We start from the raw sequence: 9683 nt of genomic DNA on the forward strand, positions 1-9683 counted from the left end.
AAAAAATTTCTATCTTTCTAAAAAAATCAAATTCTGGTGGAAAATGTTTGAAAATGTGGAAAAAGCAATACAAATTTAAAGAACAACAAAAGTTATTGAAGATTCTTTTAAGGTAAATGATTTCTCTCATATACATAACCAAAATTTATGCTTATACAGCATTAGAATCTGTAGTGTTTTATAATAAATATTATTTTGGGTTAAGAATAGCGTAGGCACGTGTAGCGCAACATGTTTTGTAAAAGAACAAGAAAACTGGTATTCATTAAAGTTGTAGTACAGGTTTTACCTTTTCATTTCCGTTCTTTTCTATATCCTCATTTTGAATTGCATTTCTTCCATCCTTTACTCTTGTATTATGAGGTTTCCCTTCTTGTTCTTCCTCTTCATCATTACTATCATCTACATTGAGTTTTCGTCTTGGTAATTTTGTTTTTTTTTTCCAGATGATTACGTAAACAAGATATTCTACAACACCCTTGGGTGGGTCTTTATTTTTAAAACATGTTTCCATCAAATTGGGGATATCATCCATATAGTTTGACTTCGATGTTTGAACGGCTGCTGGATTTTTAACTTTTTCCCATGGTAAAGTACAACCAAGCCATTGTATTATATTATATCCTAAAACTTCTATATCTCCTCTGCGAGTTTGTACGCCATCATGACCATCACGACTTACATACTCAAGAGTACCATCATGAGGTTTTTTCGGATCTCTCTTAAATTTTGTTCCAGTAAAGTAACGGCCGGTTAACCCATATAACCTCTACTGTGTATATATTCCAAGACATCCACAATTTGTAATGCAACTTTAAAAGCAGTAACAACAGGAAATTCGTTCTTACAATATAAAAATAACTTGGAAATGTCGTCTCCAAACCGTTCCAGCACGAGGAAACGATACTTTTCCTTGTTAATTGTGTGAGACCCTGAACTAATGTAGCGCGGCATACCCAAAGATTTTAATTTATTCTCCTTCATGAACGCAGATATATCATCTTGTTTAGCGTTTCTCATCAAGAAATTCATTTCCACAAATAATGGACTATTTCTGTGTGGTTCAATTTTTAGAACATGAGGAAATTCGGTGTTGTTTTTAGATTCGTCTAACTCTTGAGCTAGATAAATGAGTCCGAATCCTCCTTTTCTAATTGGATTTCCAAGTTTCCATTTCTTTTTGTAAACATCTTCCAAAACTTCTCCGGAACGTATGTGATCTTTCAATTGATCATTTGCAGGTTTTTTTAGGGAGCGGAGCGGGTTGGGTTGGGTTGGGTTGGGTTATCGTTGAGTTAGCGTTGGGTTCCGTGCCGCCGAAACGTTTAATTTACGAATGAATTTTTATTTTAGTTTTTTTTTCTTATAATTAAGGGCGGAGATGTGTAGTGTTTTGTAATAGACATTATTTAGGTTAAGAATAGCACAGGCGCGTGAAGCGCAACATGTTTTGTAAAAGAACAAGAAAACGAGTATTCATTAAAGTGTAGTACGTAAAAGCAACAATGTCTTTAAATTGTCACTGCCTTTTAGTGATGGAACGGATAGTGATTTTGCAAAATACCGAATACCGAATATTCGGCATCCCCTTCGGCCGGATATATGGCATATCTATCCGGCCATTATGGTTATAATTTCTGGTACATTTCTGAAGTGATACCCTACATTGCCTCATTATTGCGATATTTGAATAAAAATGAAATTAATAAGAAAGCTGATAAGATATGTCAACTTATTTGGATCCAAGATACAAAATGAACTTTTTTGATACTGATTTAACTAACGAAGCAACTCTAAAAAGAGGATACTTTAACTAATAATTGGCGATATTCGAAAATTTGATGAAATTTGAAATTTCAATTTTGTCGAATTCTTTCTTTTGTTTTGTTTGCGATTTCTTTCTTTTCTTCATCCTTTTTTATCTGTTCAGATGGCGTATGTTGTTTCACCGATGGCTTTCCACCTCTTTTCGTAACCTTCGCTTCTTTTGCTTTGCTTATCTCATCGCTTTTCTCTAGCTTTCGCTTTAGTTCTAGTTTTAATTGTGATTCATCGACACTAAATCTAGAACTTACTTTCTCGTATTAGTCCGTTATATCGAGATTTTACTGTAATAGAAACATTTAATGCATCAACAAATTCGAATTTTACATTTAAAAAGTATCCTCTTAGGTTTTAATGATACCACGACGACCCTTCTCTTTTTAGTATAACAAAACGTCAATACTCTTTCCAGACCCTCAGAGAAAAACGACTCTCGAAAACTGGAACTGGAATCTTGTATTCCCTTTTTTATTAATTCCCTCTTTCCGACTGCAGACCACATCTGTTGACGTCTGCCCTCGAACTTAAACCCCCGTGAATGGGGTTGGAACGAAAATTGAACAAAAGTAAATGAATGATGAAGAGAAGAAACGTGTTTCTTGTTCGTAATTTAACCGTTCCATTTGCATAAAAGCTTGCCATTAATTAATAACAAAAAAAGTTATCAAAAAAGAATACTTTTATGAAGGATTGATTGAATGGATAAAGAATTATTGATTAAACGAAATCTATTGTATCCCAACGTTATGACTGTTTCGTTAATTGACTAAAATTTCCGAAAATGAAAGTAAATTGAACTCAAGATTCAGTTTATGGGAATTCGATTACACCATTTAGTTTGCCCTTTAACTTAACGCCCGCGCAAGTGGACAGAGGTTGTTTGTTGATGATTGAATCGTGTAGTATTTCGACGTTTCGAATTTCTCTCAATATAAAAACTTAACAAAAAAACAACCATTTTTTTTATTTAATTCTTATAATTATTCCGATACAATTATCATTCGTTAATTGATATCGATGTAATATCAACACCAATCAAACTAAATCACGCAGAGAATATTATTTCGCCATTAATTTCTATTTAATATCAATTCAAAATCGTGCTGTGTACGTTCCAACGATTTCAATGTCGAATTGATGTTTTTATTTACTACATACACGAGCATTTTATTATTATTTAATGCACCTTGTATTAAACAATTACAAGGTGCATCAAATTCAATTGCTTTGGTTTAAGAGCAAACCCATTAAGATCCAAAGTACTTCATTACAGTAAACAATAAACAAGACAATCAATGTTAAGCTTCCTCATTTATACAATATATAACATTTAACATTAAAACATAATCTTGTATATTTGAAACGAATTAATTGCTTTAATCGTATTAACGTATCGCAATCAAAAGGAATGTTGGAGGTTCGGTTGTAAATCTCCTTTGGGGATGAGACGAATAACAACCTGAATCCTGGAATTATGTAATTTTCCAGGTAAGTTCTCTCTGTTAAATTACAGTTGGAGTGTACCCGAAATCCTAATACAAATCCCCAGCGAAATATGCCAAACACAGCATCTCCTAATAAAAACTTTATGGTATTTTACAATTTCGAATACTTGTTTTTGTCAATACTAACATCCAATAAAATTATTTCGTATACTACATTTAAGGGGAAAAACTTTCGAAATTGGATAATATAAGAGACCACAAATCCAACTTACCATCGTCAACAAACTATAAACTTCGCAGGGAAGTTAATCGACAGTCGAATTGAATTGTGTTCGTGCCAAATGCACTAAACACCCGATCGAAGGTACGAAGTATTAAGTAAATAAACAAATGTTGAGTTGGGAGAATTGTCTTTGACAACGATAACAATCGAAACTATACGGAAATTTGGAATTTAAATTTCGAAATGCAACCTATTCAAATATGACAACAAAGTAAAGTATGTCAGATGTTATATGAATACTTTGACCGCAAGTAATTACTTCATTTTATTAAACAGTGTTAGCTATCTCCGAAGCTAATAGAGATAGAAAAAAGTTACTTACAGTCATGATCTCGTTTTTCGAGAAACTTCTAATGTTGAAAACTTAAAACAGCTAGAACTGTCTAAAACGATTGTATGTATTTAAAACTTAACGTTGCTATGGTGATAACCATACTATGATACAAACTAATATTCTTAAGTCATTACATTTTTGGGTAGTAGGCTTAGGTCGTTGTTAAATTGTTTCAAAGTACGAAACGGCAAAGTATAACAAAACTGATAATGAATTTCGAAAATTATGAAAAATTAAGTAAAAATAATAATAATAATAATCTCTATTCGATGCACATACATAAGAAATTACAACATGTCATAATGTCACCTAATTAGAATGTGGTATTGACATGCAAAACAAAAACAAGAAAAAAGAAATTCGTCGACTAATTGTGGATATCTGAATTTTTCGTGAGCTTGATCAACTTCTTCTTAGTTGCTTTAATGCAGCTAAATATGTACACAGACGGTATAGTGAGAATTTTGTGTATTGCAAAATGTTCTCTGCAACTATCTCTACTCTTTAGATTGAGAAGTGCTTGAATTGCCCTCTTTTGTAATAGAAAAATTCACTCTGCTGCTGAAGACATGCCCCAGAACAGAATGCCATACGTTGCTACGCTGTGGAAACTAGCATAATATGTGAGTTTAGCCGCTTCTATGGTACTGATAATTCTCATTCTCTGTACACAGTAAATTGCCATTTAGCTTCTTGGCAGTATTATCTACATATATGGGTGTACCATTTGAATTCCTCGTCTAGATACAGACCTAAAAATGTTAGGGATTTATTTTCAGTATGTATTCGAATGTATTATCACTATAGCAACGTTAACTTTTAAATAAATACAGTGCATCCGTAAAGTAGCGGATATAGACGATAAAATCAATATACACAGTTTATGGAAAAATCTCTGAAACGGGTCTAAAGATATACACTTTTTTCTTAATGTAGTATATTCAATGTTAATATTGGTTACATAAGAAAATTTTCGAGAGAAATTACTTAAAAGTGTAACTACTTCAAATTTGCTTGACATGATAAAAATAGCAGTAGCCATGAGTTGCTATGGTAACCAATTATTTGAAACAGTTTCGTAAGTATCAAAAACTGATTTAGTAAGTAATTAACCTCTTTAATGCAACATATTCTGATCGCTAACTCATTAGCCAAAGTATGGTGAGCCTAGCTGTGACTAAATTTAAAAAGCATGGGCAAAAATGTTTCAGGGGACATTCAACAAAACGTGATTTTGGCTGAGCAAAAAACTTTCATGTTACTGTAAAGCAGTCTCTCCCAAAGTGGGCTATAGTTTTCCCATCACCTATGCGAATAGCAGCAAAGTGAATATTACAGCATGAAACAGTATAATACCATTGGTGGAGAACTTGCGATCTTAATGAAATGAAATTTACTGTATGCAAAATTTTATAAAAACTCAGTTACGCCATCTATAAATGAAATAGTTAAACATTAATAATTTTTAATGTTTGTTTTACAGCGTTCTTCTTCAATTGTTTTGGTTTAATTCTCAACTAAAGATCAACAATTTTTTATAAAAATGTTTAAAAAATATTTTTTTTAATTTAAAAAAACATCTAATATACCATTTTAAATTCGTTTTTCTATTAATTGTTAATTTTAGCGATAATTAAACATTTATTGTGTTCGTTTTAATTCGGTTAACTTTTCCAAGGCACCAACGAAACGCAACGGTCGGAGTTTTCCACCGAAACGAAGCTCTCCAGTACCTTTTCTGCGATACTTGCGCGTGGTGGTCGCGAAAATTGTCCTTTTAAAACTATTTTACTCAAATCCGATATTAAAAGTCAACCGGATTTTAATTATTTTTTATTAGAAATCGAAAAACTTTAATTTATAATTTCATAAAAGGATATTTTTGTAATAACATTAATTTTTACAGTGCATCAAAATTAAAAAGAAACAAGTTTCAGGTACTACATTTAAATTTTTTTTAATTGCAAATTAATTCAAATAATTAAAACAACTTTATTATTAAACAATTTTGATTATATTTTTTTCGTTTTGAAATTAGGAACACAATCGATCGTAATTTCGCGTTATCGTACGTGATTATAATTTGAATTATTGATGTGAAAACAATTTGTTAGTTAATGATCTTTTCGCCTTGATTTCCTTTAAAATTAAATCTTTAATTAAATAAGAAAATTTTTCGCCTAGATAGCCCGGAGAGTAATAGATGTCGAGATGAAGCCTTGAACTCTCTTAAAATAAAATGTGCAGGTTTCACTTTTCCTGCCAACGGATGCATTGCATACTTTTACGTAACAAAAACTAAATGGAACATGATACTACTTAGCTTCCTTTAAATCAAATCAATCAAATAAAATAATAAATATTAATGTAAAACTCCTAATTGTTTCGATCTTGGCCCTAAATAAGCGATGATACGGTTAATTAAGAGTACTTTGCTCCGGTCACGATTAAGTGGTTCCAATTTGACGATATTAGATGGTTGTTGGAAGAAATATTTTTTAAAAATTTAATCAAAAAATATAAATTATGCAAAAATAAATACCCATTTCCAGGTATGATTATTGTCGCGCCAGAAATGATGTAACTAACTCAACTGTGGTCGCTTAGGTCATGGGTTGTTGTGTAAAAAGAACGCGTATTATTATTACAACGTAGTGAGTCATTAAAAACAATCGTCATTTTTAACAAGGTTTCTTTACACCAATAGTTTTTTGAAATTCCGAACCTGTTGATAAGAATTTATATTTAAACGTAAGTTCATATAATAATTAATATTTTTGATTTTATAGAAAGTCTATTATAAGAAGTAAAAATGACCGAGGATGAAGACATTAAAATGATTAAATATAAAAAAGAAAATGAATGTTATGGAAATACTTGTAACAATGAATTTGTGTCAAGAATTAGATGGCCTGATTTGCTAGTTCAAATTTTTATCCATGTTGGGTGTTTGTATGGATTGTATTTGTGTATTGTAGCCGCTAGATTTTATACTGTGATGTTCGGTAAGTTTTTAAACCCCTCCCCATATTCATCAAATAAATATAAATCACGATTGGAAAATGGAAGAAAAACAAGTCACGCAACGTGTACTAATTAAAATTATTTATTCAAAAGCACTAATGATACGAAACACAACGGAAAATTGTTTCTAGAAATTTCCTTAATTAATACCACGACAATTATTAAACGGATATTTTCATTTCTTTAAAAGGGTTCATTAACGAAAGTATTTACAAACAGAAAACTTATTATCACCCACATTTCATCCAACCCCTCGTCAAAATCAATATTCCGACACAATTTTCCACTTCTTCTTTTTTTGTACGTCCTTAATACACACCGAGTGGTTTTTGTTATGTTGTTCATTAAAACGTAAACGGGGTCGTAAAAAGTGCACGCATACATCGATCGTTTTTTTTTCATTAACTACAATTAAAAACATTTTAATGCTGAATAACAACTAAAACTTACACTATCCTGGTCACCACTTCAACTTCACTGGAAGTAGTCATATCATATCATTTGATTTTTTGAAAATTTCATATCATTTTTGATTTATAAATTTGACAATTTCTTCTTTAATAATTTTGTCCTGGGCATTTCAATAATATTATCTTATATCATAAACTAGAATCTTTAAGCTAGACTAATAACATATGAATGTGATTGATTGACCACCCTGTATTATTGATTAATGTAGATTGACCAATATAACTAATTACGTTCTATTTATGAACATTACTACGTCTCTTAAGACGTCTAAACTTGAATGTTTCTAGTTCTGCAAAAGTATAGAATATAGCTAGTAAATACGCCATTTGTGATTTAAATGAAAAATGTTTCAAATAAAAGTTTCCTGGTTAACTATGGCGGATAATCTGGCTATATTTGTGTGCTTGTATTGTTCTTAGTTTGGTAACCAACCGTGCTATGTAACCAATTTTGAGAGTGTTCAAGAACAACCTCAAAATTCCCTCAGAAATCTGAGCCGAGATATGGGAATATCTTTTGCTTTATCATGTGCAAAAACAAGTCCTTTAAACTATTAAACTAAAATTAGAACTAAAACTAGAACTAACACTCCTTTAAACTAAACCTAGAACTAACATTTGCACTAGAATTAACACTAGATTTACCTAGACCTGAATATTTCTAGTGTTAGGTTTAATGTTACTTCTAGTTTTAGTTAACTAATAGTAAACCAATTTTCCACTTTTCTTTTTTTTGTCTTTAAGAGTCAGCGAGTAATTTTCGTTATGTTGTCCATTAAAACGTAAAAGGGGTCGTAAAAAGTGCACGCACGCATCGATCGCTTTTTCATTACGTTATCGAACCGTTTCCATGAAGGAATTTTAGCTTATCCAACGATATAGACGTCGCAAATATTTACTGACAGCGACCTAAATATCCTTTAGAAACGTTCCTTCTCTTTTTCTCATCTTAAAAAAGGATGTTTTATCATAATCATGGGAAAGGCAATTTCCTTTAAGTCTTTTTTGTTTTTTTTTTTGTAGCTATTTGCACAATTTATACATCCGGTTTTGGTATAACAGCCGGAGTTCATAGGTTATGGTCACATAGGGCTTACAAAGCTAAATGGCCCCTTCGTTTATTGCTAGTCCTTTTATTTACAATAACTGGTCAAGTAAGAATTAAATTAAATTTCTTTTTTGTCTAAAATATTAATTTTACGATTTTTTTAGAGACACGTTTATATCTGGGCTTTAGATCATCGCGTTCACCACAAATACAGCGAAACGGACGCCGATCCTCATAATGCGAAAAGAGGGTTTTTATTTTCGCACGTCGGATGGTTAGTTTTAACTCCTCACCCGGATGTTGTTGCGAAAAGAAAAGTCGTCGATATGAGCGATCTCGAAGAAGACTCAATAGTTATGTGGCAGAAAAAGTAAATACTATAGACCTTCTTAAACATTTATTTATTGATACTTTATTGTTTGGAATCTTAGGTATTATCCAATCTTATTTTTTATCTTCACCATTGCTTTACCAGTTGGTTTACCAATTTATTGTTGGAATGAAACGTTATGGAATTCGTTTTGGATCAATTTTAACTTGCGTTTTTGTATTACGTTAAACATAGCTTTTTTTGTGAATAGTGTGGCTCATATGTGGGGACAAAAACCTTATGATAAGTAAGTACAAGTCTTAGAACTTAATGATTTGATTTGTAGACAACAAATACATTAACAGTAATTTTTTGTATACAAAAAAAAATTAATATTTCATAATATTTTAGAAATATAAGTCCAGTTGAAAATTTGGCTGTTTCAATAGCAGCTTTAGGTGAAGGCTGGCATAATTACCATCACGTATTTCCATGGGATTACAAAACGGGTGAACTGGGTGTTAAATATAACCCATCGACGTATTTCATTAATTTTTTTGCTCGGTTGGGATGGGCATACGATTTAAAAAGTGTCTCCCCCGAAATGATTTATAGAAGGGCGGCAAAATCGGGCGACGGGAGTTTTATTTGGGGATACGGCGATGGCGATATCGCCAAAGAAGATTTGGAGGAATTAGAAATGATGAATAATAATCATTTGGATTAAAAACGTCGTATTATTGAGATGGTACATACTTTTTAATTGTTGCATCACGTGCCTAAAGTGTAATTAAACTAATTAATAATAACAGTATTTACTTTGTATTTTTGATATAATACGCTGAAGCTTTTTGTAAGTGATTATTAAAGAGAAATGTATTTATTTGTGAATGTGAAATAAATTGTTGAACGTTTTAATTAAATTCTTTTTCTCCTTTTGTTTTT

General features: G+C 31.4%; 1 protein-coding gene and 1 pseudogene across 3 annotated transcripts; one reads left to right on the forward strand and one right to left on the reverse strand.

Moving 5' to 3' along the window:
• Window positions 1-265: 265 nt before the first annotated feature.
• Window positions 266-3880, reverse strand: LOC111428215 (serine/threonine-protein kinase VRK1 pseudogene; annotated as a pseudogene).
• LOC111428166 (acyl-CoA Delta-9 desaturase) lies at window positions 430-9661 on the forward strand. Of its 3 annotated transcripts, none has more exons than XM_023063581.2 (6): window positions 430-588; window positions 6676-6891; window positions 8404-8534; window positions 8593-8798; window positions 8860-9045; window positions 9150-9661. In XM_023063581.2, the coding sequence occupies exons 2-6, from the start codon at window positions 6699-6701 to the stop codon at window positions 9463-9465; spliced, it is 1032 nt and encodes a 343-aa protein (XP_022919349.2). In that variant the 5' UTR covers window positions 430-588; window positions 6676-6698; the 3' UTR covers window positions 9466-9661. The 3 variants fall into 3 exon arrangements, with proteins under 3 accessions (XP_022919349.2, XP_022919350.2, XP_071055563.1); XM_023063582.2 differs by lacking the exon at window positions 430-588 and adding an exon at window positions 5578-5823; XM_071199462.1 differs by lacking the exon at window positions 430-588 and adding an exon at window positions 5874-6613.
• The last annotated feature ends 22 nt before the right edge of the window (window positions 9662-9683 follow it).

Source organism: Onthophagus taurus, chromosome 10 (assembly GCF_036711975.1).
Source record: "Onthophagus taurus isolate NC chromosome 10, IU_Otau_3.0, whole genome shotgun sequence".
Lineage (NCBI taxonomy): Eukaryota > Metazoa > Arthropoda > Insecta > Coleoptera > Scarabaeidae > Onthophagus > Onthophagus taurus.

Bases quoted from the DNA above. Each gene is read 5' to 3' on its own strand.
- LOC111428166 (XM_023063581.2), top strand. From the start codon at position 6,699: ATGACCGAGGATGAAGACATTAAAATGATTAAATATAAAAAAGAAAAT. The intron at 8,799-8,859 runs GTAAATACTATA...TTGGAATCTTAG, and splicing joins ATAGTTATGTGGCAGAAAAA to GTATTATCCAATCTTATTTT. The intron at 9,046-9,149 runs GTAAGTACAAGT...ATAATATTTTAG, and splicing joins GGACAAAAACCTTATGATAA to AAATATAAGTCCAGTTGAAA.